The 18,477-nt window shown below is 34.4% G+C and overlaps 1 protein-coding gene across 4 annotated transcripts in view; it reads right to left on the bottom strand.

Moving 5' to 3' along the window:
• The window catches only part of LOC110029167 (pathogenesis-related genes transcriptional activator PTI6-like), a 19,418-nt gene extending 8,734 nt beyond the window's left edge, over window positions 1-10,684 (bottom strand). The window contains exons 1-3 of one of the 4 annotated variants that reach the window (XR_002294501.1): window positions 9,710-10,684; window positions 9,492-9,623; window positions 8,948-9,226 (exon numbers count right to left, since the gene is read on the bottom strand). Coding sequence is in view for 3 of the 4 variants with exons in the window: in XM_020731336.1 (XP_020586995.1) it covers window positions 9,492-9,623; window positions 9,710-10,459 (882 nt within the window). In the remaining variant the exon portion in view is untranslated. The remainder of the gene's footprint in view (window positions 1-8,947; window positions 9,227-9,491; window positions 9,624-9,709) is intronic. The other 3 variants (XM_020731336.1, XM_020731335.1, XM_020731334.1) reach the window with 3 other exon arrangements.
• Window positions 10,685-18,477: the final 7,793 nt, after the last annotated feature.

Genomic DNA, 18,477 nt, shown 5'->3' with positions numbered 1-18,477 from the left:
GAAGAAAGGTAATCTTTATTCATGGGGGGCACCATCCATAACTAAAGCAAAAAAGATATTGGCTTAAAGTCGGTCCCTTAAGTAAACCAACAAAAATAAGAAAATATTTGGTCAATCCCCCTTCTGTTTGAACACAAGTAACAGCTCTTGTAAATATATGTTTAATGACTTTAATATAAGTCATATCAACACCTTTCTCCTCAAGAACTCTCCAAAAGATATCTCTTGAAATACTTGATTAGAATAAAACCACTTGTAATTATCTTTCAATTTAAAATAATCTTATTTGTATTTGTGGATAGAGATCCCTCAATAAATGTATATGTATAGCTTCCATAGTAGACTCGCCCAACATAAATCCAAATTGATTATGAGAAATCTTTGTGATGCGTCTTAACCTATGTTCAATTATCCTCTCCCATAACTTTAAAGTATGACACATCAACTTGATTCCTCTATAATTTGCACACTCTTGTGCATCCCCTTTATTCTTAAAAATGGGGACCAAAATACTCTTCCTCCACTCCTCGGGCATCTTTTTAGTTTTTGAAATAATATTAAAGACTTTAGTAAGCCAAGAAACTCCCAAATTTCTCAAATATTTTCACTCTTCAATTGGGATATCATCAAGTCCTACAGACTTTCCACCCATGGTTTTCTTTAAAGCCTCCTCAACTTCTTTTTTACTAATGCGACGGTAAAAATAAAACGTTTTATTATTATTCATGATATTAAGATCTTTAAGGTCGATCGTATTTTCAGAAACTTCATTAAAAAGTTTATCAAAGTAACTCACCCACCTATGTTGAATATTTTTTTTTAAGAAATGTACATTTTGATTTTCATCTTTAATACACTTTACTTGAGTTAAATCTTTATTTTTCTTTTCTCTTTGTTTCGCTAGTTTATACATATATTTTTTAATCTCCTTAGTATCTAATATATTATAAATATCATTAAAAGCAGAATTTTTAGCGTCACAGATTGTTCTTTTAGACTCTCTGCGGTCTTTTAGACTCTCTCTCTGCGGGTCATTTGATATTTTTCCCAGTTCGCTAAGCTTTTACATTTAAACCAATTTTTATAACATAACTTCTTATATTTTATCTTTTCTTGCACATTATTATTCGACCACACTATTTTTATTTATAATTTTTTTTTTATTATCCAACCACATCTTTTGCTACCTGTTTAATAGTGTTTGTTACTTTATCCCACATAACATTTGCTTCTTCATGAATATCCCATATTTTGAAATCTTGAATTTTACTTATAAAAATAATTTTATTTGTGTCTTTTAAGTTTCTCTATCTGATTCTACGATGATGAGTCATAATATTTATTTTACAACTCTTATACAACTCTTAATCTTAAAATCTAGAATTAATAAACGATGTTGGGTACTTAAATTTTCACTTGGAATGACCTTACAATCTTTACAATCGCGACGATTTTTTCTTCTCATAAGTAAATAATCAATTTGTATTTTATTAGATCCACTCTTATAAGTAATAAGATACTTATCTCTTTTCTTGAATAAAGTATTAGTAATAACAAAATCATACGCTAAAGCAAAATCTAAAATAACTCTACCTTCTTCATTAGTTACTCAAAAACTGTAGCCATCATGAGTATTTCTGAAGTTTTCTACCACTCTACCGACATGTCCATTCAAATATCCTCTAATAATAATGTTGTATTAAGTTTTCTAAGTCATTCCGAAATTTATCTTTAGACCCTGTATCTAAACCTATTTGAGGAGCATAAACACTTATAATATTAAAAATCTTAGTATCAATGATAATCTTAAGGGCTATAATTCTATCTCCAACTCTATTAATTTTACAACATTATATTTCAAACTCTTATGTATACTTACTCCTGCACCATTTCTAGTGTGACTCTTACCAGAATACCAAAGTTTAAAACCTAAATTATCAATCTCCTTAGTCTTTTCTCCAACCCACTTAGTTTCATGAATACATGAGATATTAACTTTCCTATGAGTCATGATACCAACTAATCCCATTAATTTACCATTGAAAGTATATATATTCCAAGATTCTATCCTAATATTAGTTTTATTAGTTTCGTGGACTAACTTCTTTACCCGCATTCGCCCGTAATGTGGGAACCCTTGCCTATTCAACACTACACCCGGGCGCCGGTGTAGCGACCTTTACACACTTTTCACTGTATTCAGGCTATATAGTGCGTCGCTTCCAGGGGACGCCCTAGCGTTCACACCACGGGTGTGCTACGCCATACAGCGCTTCGCTAACCGCTATGCCGACATAATAATATTAATCAGAGGTGTGCTATGTTATATTTTGATGGTGCTACTAAGAAATAAATCAAATACCAAAAAGTTTAAAATACTTGCAAACATAATTTAATACACCCCTAAACTATCAACCAAACAACCCCCAAGTAAATACACCTAAGGAATTCTACAAAGTTCCTTGAAGAATTCAGCCACCAATCCTTCACCAATGCTTCCCAACCAAGCAGAAAATTCAAATAATCATTCAATCAAATATTTCTACATTGAAAAACAAATATATATGTTTGAAAAGAATTTATAAATATAATCATTTAATCGAAGTTTTCTAAATACTTTGACTAAACACAGTCCATTTAATCGAGCTTTTTAAATTTAGTGATTGATTAGCATTCAGGCATGCAAATTTAAACATAGTTACCTTCATTGGATTCCCTTGATGAACTATCATTGCTTATTTCAGTTTAGTTGTTTCATATGTGCGAGAAGACCATAAAAATTATGGGCAAATGTATTAGCAAAATCAACACGCCTCTTAGGATTATCACCATTAAAGTTATCAAAGGTGTTTCCTTGTTGTTCTAAAAACAATGTTGTAAGCAAATACAGGCATTGATAAGTGTAAATCTTAAGTTCTAAAATTTTAACCCACTAAGCATCGTAAAAGATTTCCTATTAACAACTCAATTCAGCAATCTATTTATTAGGAAAGGCGAATGAAAGCTTTATTGAGTTCCAAAAAATGTTCATAATATTTTTCAAAAGGAAGAGACAAATCTGACATCTCTAATCGATATAATAGTGGAGGGCAAATCATGCAGTCCAACAATTCTTCTACAAAGAACTTAATAATACATGAAGTATTTTAAAGCAATAAAAAAAGTCATCATTTTAAAATATATCGTCCAAAAAAATAAATAAATAAATAAATTCTATCATCTCTCCTAGGAGTCTGATATGCACGAGCCCTCCCCTGCAGGGGAACCAATTCCAGGGAGGATCTTGTACCGGCCAGCCCAAGCCAAACTAGCCTGCAGCTGGTTTACGCCAGCCGTCCCAGTGGGGGAGTGGGCTAGGGTTTCTTTTCATGTTACGTTTGGTGGCTGCAGTTTTCTTCCATCTCTTGTGGTGTTCCTAGCGACGTCTAGAATTTGTTGAGAGAACATCTACCTCTCAAATAATAGATCAGCGTAGTATTGTGTTTGTTTTCTTTGTATTTCACAAGAGCAACCTCCATTTGAGTTTTCTACCTATCTATTGCAATTTTGTCATTGTTTGTTGTTGTTTTTGGTTTCGGACCGTATCAAATTAATATCAAAGCAAGATCTTGGAGGGATGACACCAAAAAAAGATGATGTACTGGAAGGAGAAGTTGGGCAAATCAGATCAAGAATAGAAGAAAAATTCGCCATCATTGAAGACAGGTTTTCTTCCATAAAGAGTCAAATGGAAGACGAATTCGAGAGCACGAGAGAAATGCGAGAGATGATGAAGAAGCTCATGGAGATGCAATCCAACGCCATGTCAAGCGCTCAAGTTGCAAACTCTAATCAAAGGTTGATCAGGGAATCCTTAGCCAGAGCAAAAGAGAAGGGGATCGAATGAGAGGACAACAAGGAGGACACCATTTACCACCAGGAGCTTCGCCCTAGGACTTCGAGAGGACAGTGAGTGGAGACTTTCAATGGAGGGGGTTGGGATGAAAATTGGAGTATGGATGGAGCAAGGGGCACAAAAGAGCACAAAGGAGGAAAGGGGAATCAAGAGTGGGGTGAGGTATGACTATGACTGAAGGAGGGAGTTGAGGTGGAGATGCAGGGGTCATAAAACTGAAGATGTCAATCTTCGAAGGTGGGTTGGTCTACTGGGTAGAGCGATACTTTACAGTTAATGGGTTAACTGAGGAAAAGAAGCTAATGGGAGCGGGATTATGTTTGGAGGGAAAGGCTCTGACATGGTTTCAATGGATGGAGGCAAGGCATCCGATGCATTCGTAGGAGGAATTTAAGGATTGTTTGTTGGAGTGTTTCCGAGCCAATCGAGAAGGAGACTTACACGATCAATTCAATGCTTTGACTCAGGAGGGGATATTACGAAAGACAGGGAGAAGTTTGAGCAATGGTCGGTGCGATTGAGGGGTACTTTTGCAGCAGCACTGGAGGAAAACTTCTTGGAAAACTTGAAGCCCAACATCCGAGCGGTCGTCCAACAATTGTGACTGTGTGGATTGAGGGAAATGATGGAACTCACCTATATTGTGGAAAACCATGAAAGGAAGGGGGCGGGTCGAGAAAAAGTCGATTGTGGTCCTGGTGGATAGTAGGGTCACACATAACTTTATGTCAATTAGGTCAGGGATTAGTTAGAGTTGGAGCTGGTGACTACAGGGAGCTTCAGCGTCATGATGAGAACAAAAAAGGTGAAGAAAAGTCGGGAAATTTGCAAGGGATTGTTATGACACTACATGCCTTACAGGTGATGGAAGACTTCCTTCAATTGGACGTGGGCAACATAAATGTGATTCTGGGGATGAAGTGGCTACAGAAGCTTGGGAAAATGAAGGTGAATTGAAAATTCCTAATGATGGAGTTTCAAGTAGAGAGTAGGAAGGTGATGCTGAGAGAAGATGCTAGCTTATGCAAAACTATAGTCTCACTCAAAACCATGGTCGAGTCAATACTAGGAGAAGGGATGAGTTACTTGGTGGAGTTATAGAACATTGAGGAGGTCCGAGATCCCGAGTTGACAAAGTTCCCCGAAGGGGTCCGAGAGCTTCTACAATAGTTTATGAACATCTTTCAGCAGCTAAGCAGGGTATCACGCCCAAGGGAGCATAAGCACGTCATTACATTAAAGGAGGGTATCTCCCCTATCAGTGTGAGACCATACCGAGCAGGATGAGATAAAGAATTTGATCTGAGAGATGTTCGATGTTGAGATTATCAGACCCAGTGTGAGCGTCTTCTTCAGTCCAGTCCTGTTGATGAAAAAAAATATGGTAGTTAAAGGTACTGTGCGGACCACCAAGCTTTGAACAAAGAGAAAGTGTTGGATAAGTTTATCATTCCTATAATTGATGAGCTGTTAGATGAGATTTATGGGGCAGTTATCTTCTCAAAAATCGACATGAAATCAGAATCCCACCAAATCAGGATGAGTCCAGTGGATGCATACAAGACAACATTCAGGATATTACGAGTTCTTGGTAATGTTGTTTGGCTTCACCAATGCCCCGATTACATTTCAGCGCCTCATGAATAGAGTTTTTCAGCCTTATCTTAGGAAATTCGTCATGGTCTTCTTCAAAGACATTCTGATCTACAGTCGTACAAAGACAAAGTATGTGGGGCACCTGAGGACAATTTTGGAGAAATTGAGAGTGTACCGATTGCACACAAATTTGAACAAAATGTTCCTTTGCAAAGCTACAACACTTGGAGTAACATGGGCATGAGGTGACTAGGACAGAAGTAGCAGCAGACCCACATCAAATTGAGGCTATGATGGATTAGCCTTTACCCAGGGGCTTGAAGGAGTTGAAGGGATTCCTAGATCTCACTGAATACTATCGAAAATTTGTGAGGGGTACAACACGATAGCATGGCTACTGATGAAGTAACTGAAGAAATACAATTTCAAGTGGGATGAAGCCGCAACACATACCTTCAAACATCTGAAGAGGGGTCATGACTAGTGTATTAGTATTAGCACTTCCAGTTTTCAGTAGAACATTTGTGGTAAAAACATATGCATCAGGGTACGAATTGGGAGCAGTACTCACGCAGAACTAGTGATCACGACTAAGGTGAGGATCAGGTTAGTATATGAGCAAGAGTTGATGATTATCGTCTTGGCCATTCAAAAGTGACAACCTTACCTTTTGGAACAATGGTTTCTTGTCAGAACAGATCAAAGGAACTTGAAGTACCTATTATAGCAGATGATGGTGGCCGAGGAGCATCGGAGGTAGTCATCCAAGTTGTTAGGATATGATTTCGAGATTCGATACTGGCCAGGAGGGAGAATAAAGTCGCAGATGCCCTGTTGAGTAAGGGGCAGGGCGCCTCAGCTGGCAGCCTTATCGGTAGCATTGGTCCTCGATTGGGAACCAATGAGAAGGGAGAGCAAGCAAGAAGAAAAGCTAAGAAAAATGTGGGCATAGTTGGTAAATGATCCAAACAGTCATCCATAATATGAATTGAGGAGATAACAACTACTCTACCAAGAGCGATTCGTGCTATCGAGAACATTGAAGCACATTTCTAAATTATTACAAGAGTTTCACGGTAGTGCAATTGTGGGACATTCCTGGGCACAGAAACCCTACGGTCGTCTATCGATATAGCTTTATTGGATGGGAATGCGCAGACGTAAAAGACATGGTGGTGCAATGCGATGTGTGTTAGTACACAAATACCTAACCATGGTGTCAGGAGGGTTGCTATAACCCCTAATCATAACGGAGAAGGTTTGGGAAGAAGTGACCATAATTTCATTGAGGGGTTGTCCCAATCAGATGGGTTTATGGTGATTCTAGTGGTCGTGGTGACAATGTTCATGCGGGAAGTGGTTCGCTTGCACGAAGTACCAGAATCAATTATATTAGATAGGGACAAGTTGTTGCTCAGCAAATTCTGTAAAGAGTTGTTCAGGTTACAGGAAAAGGTCCTTAAGAGCACCGCATATCATATCACCCCAGAGTGATGGCCACACGGAGATGGTCAACAGAAGTGTGGAGACATATCTCCAATGATTTGTATCAGACATGCAAAAACTGTAGGCCAGATGGATTGCGTGGGAAGAATATTGGTACCATACCACACCATGGCATATACCATCCATTTGAAGATTCCGTATGGGCAGGATCCACCTCACCTGATACACTATGGGAATAGCGCCACACCGGAATCCAGAGTTGACCAGTACTTGGAGGAGAGGGACAGAGTATTGGCAGAGTTTACGAGGCATCTACAGAAAGCCGAACAGATCATGAAGAGGAAGGCTGATAGGCATAGGAGTGAAATACAATTCAAGCCCAGGACATAATATACTTAAAGCTAGGGCTCTATCGGCAGAACACAGTGGTGAGGAGAAACGAGAAACTTTCTCAGTAATATTTTGGATCCTACGAGATTACAACATGCATTGGGACTATGGCCTACTGTTTGAGGCTACCACCATCATTGAAAATACATCTCGTGTTTCATATTTCTCAGTTGAGGCATGCTATCGAAGATCATACACCATCGTTTTCACTACCTTCGATGCTAATAGAGGACATGAAAGTGATTTTGAAACATTTATAAGTCGAAGGAGTGCACCGATGTGTGGTGGGAGCAAAGGAAGTATTGATTAGGGGAAAAATCTATATGACTATGAGGCTATGTGGGAGCCTTATAAAGGTATCCAAAAGCAGTTTCCATCCTTCCAGCATGAGCACAAGGTCTTTCTTTGGGAGGGGAGTGTTGTTGACACACACAAGCCCTCCCCTTAAAAGGAACTGGTCCAGGGGGACCGGCCGGCCCAAGCAAAACAAGTTGACAGTCGGTTTAAGCCAAAACACTAAGGGTGATCCCAGCGCCCAGGTGGGACCCATGAATCCGCTGCTCACGTATAAAAGGAAGAGAACTAAGGGGAATTTGTGAGGAAATAGTTTGGAAAGAATCTAGGAGAGTATTTAGGAGAAAAAAGGGGCTTGTTTTCATGTTATGTATGGTAACTGAAATTTTCTTCTTTCTCTTGTGGTATTCCTAGCAACGTCTAGGGTTTGTGGAGAGAAAAACTACCTCTCGGATAGTAGATTAGAAGTATTATGTTTGTTTTCTTTGTTTTACGTAATAGCACCTCCCGTTTGAGTTTTCTACCTACTTATCGCTATTTTTTAATCTAGACTGTATCAGAGTCATTTCAAGCCTAAAATAAATCCATGGTCTATAAGCGGCAAATAGAGAAATCACTTTATCAAATATTTTTTTCAAGAAAAACAATGTAAAATAACTCTCAACATCCATTTTGAATGAGAACAATAAAAATTCATTTTCAATTAAATTAGTTACCTTATCCTTCCCAAAATGACCAATTATATATATATATATATATACTTATCCTCCCCACAAAGACCAATTATATATATATATATATATATATATATATATATATATAACAAGACCACTCATAGAGATCTACTGCAGCTATCTCCGCTCTACCACCATAAACAGTAGCTTCTACCATGGTTAGCCAACTCAACCAATAATTATCAATATAACTATTATATAGCTAAAAGTCCTAGTATCATCACGATAATCTCTCAACTATCATGATTCATCCCAAGTTGCATAAATTGTTCCTCGCTGAGACCACCAATAGAAGATTTATATTAACTCGAGTAACTTTCCTAAAGAATCTTTGGATCTATTCTCAACTTTTATTAGTTAAGATCCCATTCACCTTGCAACATATTTACATGGCATATTGGTTAGACCTTTTCATCGTACACCATAAAAAAATTGCCAACAACATTGGCTCAATGCAAGAAGCGGACGATTGCGAAGGAAAAAGAAAAATAGCTACCTTATAGCGTGCCCTCTTGATAAGAAAATGATATTCTCTTTGTAAACACTAAATATGAACATCTGAAAATAACTATTCTAATTGTAATTTAATTACCTCATCCATCACTATCTTCCTCCCCTTTCTTTCCTGAAATTGCACCAAACTCCTTTGGTGACATGAGCGCGGCAAGCATGCAAAGAATCATGCACAAGCTCACCGGCCCAAAGAGATCATATTTATCCAACCCCATCATGGAAAATTTCTGGGATTTCAATCCCAATATCCTGTTGGGATCTTGGAAGGTCCCATTTGCAAGATTGCATATCATCCTTCCCAGTGGCTGCTGAACTTGCAAGGGTTCCCTAGCAAGCTCACCTGAGCATTTAATGGCACCTGGGACGAACGGTGTGATGGCAAAGTAGACAAGAAGGGAGAAGATACTTAATGAGTTTGGTAAATTAAAACGAGTGAGCTTTCAAATTATACTTGAAACTTAATCCTTTTCATCGTGGGAGACAACAAAAGAAAAGACTTGACAAATTCTAGTTTGAAATGACCAAACAAAATCAGCTGACAATTGTGAACTTGGCTTAAATTTTTTGGTGTAATCCTCGTTCTTTTAGGCATCTTTGGAGTAGATGAAATTTTTTTTACTTACAGTTCGAAAGGGACTCTTAGAGTGAGACTGCCACCGAGCTTTCAAGATTGAGGCGGTGTCTCCAGTTACTCTCACTGTTCTTTTCTTCAGAAGAAACTGTTCTCTTATGCCCACGATATTCTCTTTACAACCCTACAAAAGAAATAGATGAGATGAGCACTATATGACGAAATTGATGCTTTAAAACCCAAAATGTCAAACTTCATGGACAGAAATACCTTCTTCAGCTTCTGTTTCGGCTCCTGTTTCAGCTCCAATCTAGCACGCTCCACTGCTGTCCTCTCACTATCAGTTGGAACAAGACAACAAAATCTCAAGCAGTCTGGTTTCTTCAAAACCCCACTGGGTGGCCTTTTGTCTTCACAGATAGCCGCGGTTGCAACTGGGTCTTCACCCGCAGAATCAACACCAACCGCGCTCTCCTTTGCAGGGGAAACTGGCAGCACCGAGTGGTTCTGGTGCGGGAAGTTCGTCACGGCCTTTTCTCCATGAAGCCTAACAGCGGCGGAGTCGTAAGCCGTGGCAGCCTCCTCCGCCGAGTTAAAAGTTCCAAGCCAAACCCTCTTCCTCTGGTTCGGATCACGGATTTCAGCCGCCCATTTCCCCCACGGACGGTGGCGAACCCCTCTGAATCTCTTCAGAGCACAATCTTTCGGCAGCACCCATGACGCCTTCGGTGGCTCTTTCGCCGGAATCCTGCCATTGACAGTAGCCGATTTAAATTCTATCTCGCGCACATGCCTCCGAATATGGTCAACATCTTCGCGATCACTCGAGGACGAATCCGTCGCGTCCGCATCAGTAAATAAGATTCGGATGCTCCTAAGCTTTCCAGTCGGCAACACATCACTAGCCTTTTCGGATTTCCGGCGAGCATCATCTTCAGCTTCTTCTTCCGGACGTGCAAGAATAAGTTCGCCGGTGTGCTCCGGCGAATTTGATTCATGAACATCAAGGCGAGAACTCATCCAACCCACCCGCCAAGCTCTGAGCTTCTAGTTTAGAAACAAATTCCAGGCTCACTGAGCATCCCCCAGTCATGACAGAGATCAGAAATTAACAGTTGAATTTGAACTATATTCGAGTTGAGCAAACGATGTCATGGGCCTGATCAGGAGCTAGGGTTTTGAGAATGGTTTTTGGCGAAAAAGAATTCTGAGCAGGAGCGAGGAGCAAGAAAAAGAAAGAGTTAAAATGTTCACAGAAAGTAGACGACCGCGTAGCGATAGTGCCACGTGGTACTAAATGACTTTACGAGGCATTTACATAAATACCACCCAATTTTTATGCATTTACAGATCTAATCCATAATCCATAAACTACTTTTTTATATAATTTATATCACATGAAAAATATCATTATTTAAATAAATAAATAAATATTTCCTTAAAAAATAATATGAAATATAAGTAAAATTGGAAGTTTAGATATTAGATATGTAAATACCTAATAATTATGTAAGTTTTCCTTTATTTATTTTTAAGGGCAATTACATGCTCAACACACAATTCTTATCTATTTACATATGTAAAATCAACATTTTAATATTACATGCATGAAATTTAAATTTTTAAAATCACAAAAAATGTCACTAACATCTTTTTTTTTTTAAGTAAAATACAGATTATCATGCATAAATTTATCATACCAAATTGTTATAAATATAAATATGAAATTTTATAGGTTAGATATGTAAACTCATGAGCATATAAATGGTTTCCTTTTATTTAAATTAAAAATATATTGCTTTTTTTTAATTTTAAGGTAAAAAAAAAACAATAATAAATCTTACTTTAATTTTTAAAGCATTTTTTAGAAAGTTTACACTCAATACGTTCAAATACATATAATAGATATGTAATTTATGTATTGAATATCTCTACATACAAAAAAAAAAGAATAAAAATATATATAAAAAGATATTTAGTTAATTTTTATTTAAAATAAAAATTAATTTGTTTATTAATAGCTTTCTATTTATACTAAAGAATAATTAAATTAGAATTGAAGTTCAATTTTAATATTTTATGGCATTCTTGAGAGAGGTAATGACATCACATGCCAGTTTAATTAAAATTTCAATTAGCTACTTTTTTTATAGGAAGATCAGTTAGCTACTTCCTCTTCGCAAGTAAGTGATATACCATGACATGAGGAGGTCAGCAAATTCTGAGGAAAAAAAAGGGAACCGAGAGATATGGGGTGATGAAGTGTAAAACGTCAGGGATCTTGTGATCTCTCTCTTACATTCTCAGCTGGCTCCACCTGATCAAGAAAGCAAATGCGTCACGTGAATAATTTTTCTTGGAATATGCTATTGGGATGTAACAAAATAAAGTGGTACAAAGCTTACGTTTCTAGGGTTATTCAAAGGCTTCTCCGTCCTTTTCTTAGGTAAGTGTTCATTCTATTTGCTTCTATGTTGGGTTTATTTTGAGTGTGTTAGCTCATTCTCTTCTCAGTTTTGTTCCTTTTTTTTCTTTTCTTTCTTTCTGTTTTCAGTATTTTGGATTCTACTGGTTGTGTTTTTTTCTTGTTTGGAGTGCTCTGTCTTTTTAGGGTTTCTTTCTCTTGTTTGTTTCATTTTTGCTGGTGGTGGGTTGTTTTTGTGGTTTTGCTCTGGCTTTTCTTTAAAACCTTTAGGGTTTCTTTGATTGTCCCTTTCTTATGGAAAAATATTTTGATCTCTTTTTTTTCTTCTTTATTCTAATTTTGTTTTTGATTTTTGGGGCTTTATCCCTTCTTTCTATTATCGATTCCTTTCCAACACTTCCTCCTGTATCGGTCGTTAATGGGAAATGCTTAATCTCCTCTAATCTTTCTAATCATCTACATTTAGTTTGTCTTATGTACCTTGTGAAGATGAGAAATGTATATTCTTGGATAAAGAGGTTGAAGATAGTTCTAAGCAATGTGATCTTGCTTTAGTCATTCAAGCTTTAGTCAAAAAAATCTTTTTATAAAAATCTTCTCCAGTTAATTAGTAAAATTTGGAAATTGAAAGGTTCGGTTGAGTTATTATATTTAACTGAATGCTTTTTTTTTTTCTTTTTATGTTTACTTGTTTGGAAGATTTGGAAATTATCTAATCTTGTAGTCCATGGTTTATTGGAGGTAAACCATTTATATTTCAAAAATGGACCATCGATTTTATAATAATTTAGGAAGATTTCAAAGAAATCCCGATTTGGGTTAGATTTCCAAATCTCTCACTATTTTGTTGGCCTGAACATGAAATATCTAAAATTTCTAGCAATAATGGTATTCCTCTTGTGGCTTATGATTTGACAGCCAAAGGCTCTAGGTTGTCATTTGCTAGGGTTAATGTTCAATTAAATATTGACTTTCTTCTTCCCGAATTAGTTACTACATTTTTAAAAACAAAGAGTTTATTATACCGGTGATTTATGAATGGAAACCTATGCCTTGTAGTACTTGTTCAACTTTTCGACATAGCCATTCTAACAGTCCTAAAATTTCTATTAACGTTCTTCCTACTAATTTTTTTTCCTATTCAAAGAGGCAGGAATAATTTTGCTATTGGTAACCAGGGGAATCGTAATAAATCGGTTAATACTTCTAGGTCTTATCAAGGCCCTAGAAAATATTCAACCTATTTTAACATTTTCTATCCCTCATTCTGATCTTAATGTTCTTGTTGTGGTTCAATCTATTATTAATAAATCTACTCTTGATCCTAATACTTCGGTGGTTACTATGGTTAATAATGACACCTCTTCTTCCTTAAAAGCAAACTTAAATGTTGTGAATGTGGCTGAGCAATCTGGAGAAGTTAATAACATTGTTTTACGTGATGTGATTCCCTCTAATATTCTTTCTTCTCAAAATAATGTTCACAATGAGATTTTTGAGATTATTGAAGTTAATAATACATCTTCCCAAGGTGGTAGTATGACTGTTAACATTGTTTATAATGCTTCTTCTTCTAGTACTATATTCTTAATAATATTATAAACATGTCTCTTTCTAATGTTTTTGTTAGAAACAACAAGGGTAGATCGAAATGATTTGTTTTGTTTCTTGTCCCTTCAATTTTTATTATTATAAGGTTTCTTCCTAAATTAGCTTCTTGGAATGTTCGTGAGAATACCCGACTTATGGATTACTTGGCCTTGGGAGAGACTATTGGTAATAGTAACAATGTCATTTTACAAGTTGTGATACCTTCTAACATCATTGCTACTCAGAACAATGTTGCAAGTGTTATAACTTGTAATATGTTATAACTTTTAATGTTACAAGTGTTCATAAGTTGGTTGCTTGGAATGTGAGAGGGTTTAACAGTGAAATCCGTTTAGTTGACAAAATTATATATTATATCATGTTAATAGTATATGTCTACGCACACCACACCTATAATATATATATATGTGTGTGTGTGTGGACATATACTCTTAACATGATATTTATTTATTTCTTTTTATTATATGTTGTGAGAGGGCATATGCAGCTAACTCTTAGTATATTTAATAATAATTAGTTTCTAATTTGATTAATATTATTTACCATTGTTAATGCAGTGATTTGATTACATGCATAATTTAATTGTCAGCCCTTTATTAAATATTTTTCTTTTTTTATCTTGGTAGATGAATCAATGCAATTTAAATTTGTTGTATATGCAAATTTGGTATTGTAGCCAAATTCAAGAATTAATAAAGACGTCATTAATAAAATTTGATGATAATAATATTTTAATTAATGTGAAAAAATTAAAGAAAGATGTAATCTTGATATAGCAAGAGATAGAAAAGGCTGAGTTACATGAATTAAAATTGTTCACAAAAAATATTGACCAAGGCAAAAAAAATAAATAAATAAATAACTTTTGGTTCAATCATTTTATATATAAAAGATTAGGTTTTGTGAAAAGTATTTCATACCAAAATTGTGAAGGAAATTAGAAGGTTTGCATAAGCCATTAACACTTTCTAATAGAATATACTTGAATTTAAAACCTTATGTTATAAATTATATGAGAGCAATTAAACTAATGATAACTCCAATGTGTTTAATATCTATGAAGGGTTTATTAAGGGTTTCTAAGAGCACATTCATAATTATGAAAGCTCTAAGTGAAATGAATAAAAATTTTTAGAATGAAAATCATTTGTTGAAAATCCATAACATATTGAAATTTTTATAATGAGATTTTTAATTGATTTTCTATATTTCTAATATTATCAGACAAAAAACTGACATCTCTGTAAAACAAGGGTTTAAATTTATCTTTCTTTTTATATTATTAGATAAACAATTAGCTATAAATTACAACTATATAACTTTAAAGAAAAATGAATAAAATGTATATTGACAAATTTAATTATTGCTTTATAATTTTGATTTTAATAATTTTTTTGGGGGGGTTGAAATTATGTTTTATTGCATGTTATTTAGTAATTAGAATACCATCTAGTGTGATTGAATTTAAAAATTCTTTAGGATTTATGAATTGGAAAACAACCGAATTTAAAATACCTTGGAGTTTTTTTTGTTGTGCTTCACATTTCACTAAAATAAAGAAAATTAGAACGTAGATAAAACAAATTGTATTTTTATCAAAGTTATTTGAAGAGTGTTAAGAAGTATAGCCTCACATGTTGCGGGGGTTGAATTCACTTCTTGTTACAATAATGATCTGTCTTGTTATTGCTTTTAGAAAAGATGTTTTATATATTTTTGACATCAATAGCATGGATAAAAGTGTTGCTTTAACTAAAAATAATAGGAAGACAAGTTTATTTGATGAATGCTATTATAAGTTTGAGGTTGAGCCCCTGCCAGCACAGATTAGAGTATTGATGAGATACTATTATGTATATCCTAACAACTAAAGCAATATCTAAAAAGGTCAATGATTATTAGCTTACATGGATTTATTGTATATATTTTGATAAAAGCACTTGAACATGAAGAATTTTGAGCGTTAATTTAAAAATAATTTATCTTCAATAATTATTTAAAATATAGCTTCATCAATACAAGAAGAATATGATTCTCTTTACAAGATATCATATAGATTGTTGTAGGCGACTGGAAAAATCATAAAACTACTACGTTAAATGGATTTACAAATTAAAAGAAGAGAACACTAACAGAAGGTTGATGAATTTAGCGTCCTTCTTTGATTGAACAACAACTTGATGTGAAAATATTTTTTCATATATTGAATAAGAAAATAAATCTAAATTGCTCGACGAGAGAGCATCATTGGTCCAAATAAGAAACAATAAGCGACATTTAAGGAAATTGTTATATAAGCTAACACAGTCTTCTCAATAATAGTACAAATGTTTTAACGCAGTGATGTTATTTGAAGCTTTCAAAAGAAATAATTAATATTTTTGCATTACATTATTGTCAAATATAAAGAAGATTTGTTTTTTGACCTACATTGATAATATGTTGCTAGCTTGGAAAGACAATTTGAAAATTCAGAAGCTTAAATATTTTATAAAACCTAAATTTATGATAATTTATAGAAAATTTTTATATTAAAAAATAAGATGTTCAAAAGGCCCAAAAAAAGAGCTTTCAATGTCAAGCCCAAGAGCATTTAATGTGCCACTTGGGAGTTAGTCAAGCTAGTTGTAGTAGAATATCTTGAATCAAATAAAGATTGACAAAAGATGATCAATATTTCTTGATGCCCATTGATCTCTTATGTATGGTATTGAGTGTTCTAAAAAGATGAGTATCTAACCCTATATTAGATCATTCGATGATAATCAAATGGTTATTAAGGTATGTGTAAGGAACATTTCATATTGGTTAACGCTTTAAATTGTGTCATCATATTTGATGTTAGTGATTATACTAATTTCAATTTTGTTGGAGATTTGGACACGAGTAGATCTATTGCTGTTGAATCCTGATTGTCTCTTTGTGAACACGTCTCGAGAGTAAGAGTCGAGTGAAAAAGAGAGATGAAAGTAGAGTGGGTCAAAACTTCACTGTCGAGGGATCCTGTGGGAGAGTCCAAATGGACTGACTCCTTATGGTCTTCATTTTATATCTTATTTATATGAACACATTTTGTACAATCGATATTTTTTTGCGCATGCCACAATCAAACTTTTGAGAGTTTGAAAAAAAAAATGAAAAGATATGCGTGAAATTTTATCATGAATTTTGATATTTGAGTGAGAATTTGAAAAATAGATGAAAGAGAGCAGCCGATTTGTAAATAGCAAGTTTCAGGTGGCCTGCAATTAATTGCTCTTTTTTTTAAACTATGAACTACTACACTATATATCCTATCTATTAAGGGTTTGTTTGATGCAGCTGCAGCTTATTGAATAATTTGCTGATAACCTGATTAAAAATAATCTGTTGATAAGCTAGGTGCGGTGGCTATTACAAATTTTTAATTTTTTGGAAAAACCAGACCGTTGCTAGAAAGTCGTCACCGCACCTATCTATGTGCGGTGTGAAAACACTGCTTTCAGTGTTTTCAAAACGCATAAGCTGTCTAAACGTAGTTTACCAAAACATATCAGGTGCATTTTCAAAACGTAACCGCACCAAATAAACTGCCCCAAAGGGACCCTAAATCGGATCTCCAATAAATCTTCTACTGGGATTAATTTAGCCCCTATTTAGAAGATGAAGGGATCGTTGGTATTTTTATAAATAATTAAAGAATATTTTGACATTTTATTCCAATAAAAAAATCAAAATTGCGCAAAAGCCACGGCTTGTGGTTTTTGTCAAACTTGTCATTTCAACAACTGCCATTAAAATTAGGCCACCATCAAAATGAACACGGAAAAAGGAAAAATAATAGTTAAAAAAATATATGATATATTAAAATTAGTCGCATTTTCACTGTAAATTTATTTTAATAAAAAAAATATTTAATGATAAGGCGAACTTTTTCTTTATGAATTGAACCTTTTTTTTGTCGCTTTGTAATTTTTCTTTCGGTGATTTAAGGACGCGTGTAGAGTAGCACTTATGAGTTATGACGCGCATTAATATGAAATTACCAACCAACGTCTTCATAATAAATGTGAATATGTGATATTAAAAGAAGATTAAGGTGGTATACATGTAAATAAATTATTAAACTATTAAAGGCGTGTAATTTCAAAAATAAATTTCAGCATTTAATTTTTAAAACTTTAATATTCAATTTTCAGTTTTTTATTTGGATTTTAATTTTCATTTAATCAAACAAATAAAAAAAAATGAAATTTAATTTAAATTTCTTATTTCATTTTAATTTCATGTCAAATAAAATTAAAAATTAAGACTTATATCTTATAAAATATTTGATTGAAATAAGTAAAGGATTCATGAAAATAAATTGAAATTGGGCTTAAGATTGTTGTAACATTCTAAAACAGGAGCAATTAAATTGAATTTTTTATGATCAAATGAACAGCATTTTGAAATTTGAACTAGGCCGGCTGGATTTGCAATGAACCGGCAAAAGGTTCAACCCAAAAACCAATCGAACCGCCGGCCGGTTTCCTCGTCCGTGATTCGCTTACGTCAGTGGAGAATTGTCTGCCTCCATTAGAAGAAAGGCAGAAAGGCTAAAAGCATGCAAAGGCTGTGCATGGGGAGTTTCCGACGGAGAAGAAAGATATTAGAGACGTAGCCGACGAGTGTAAGTAATTAAAAAAAAGGAGTTTTGAGGGAGAAAATGATAAGAGTGCAGATAAAAAGTTAATTAATTTAAATTTTAAATGTTCTTTTAAAATTAATATTATACGAATCTTATATTTCATATTTATATTTTTTAGAATTAATTATTATTAAAATAGTAATTTAAATAATATGTATTTATTATATGACAATTAAATAAATTTATAATTTATTATGATATTATGTTGAATTGAATCTTTAACCTCATTTTATCAGTTTAATGTCCGGTCTGATTTTCAGAACCTCGCAAATAAGACTAAAAAATAAGTATTTATTTTGAGAAGGGTCATGTTTATAATGGATGAGTAAGATA

This window comes from Phalaenopsis equestris, unplaced genomic scaffold (assembly GCF_001263595.1).
Source record: "Phalaenopsis equestris unplaced genomic scaffold, ASM126359v1 Scaffold000552, whole genome shotgun sequence".
Taxonomy (NCBI): domain Eukaryota; kingdom Viridiplantae; phylum Streptophyta; class Magnoliopsida; order Asparagales; family Orchidaceae; genus Phalaenopsis; species Phalaenopsis equestris.
Note: the sequence above shows the minus strand (reverse complement) of the source record. Positions and strands in the feature narration are given on the sequence as shown.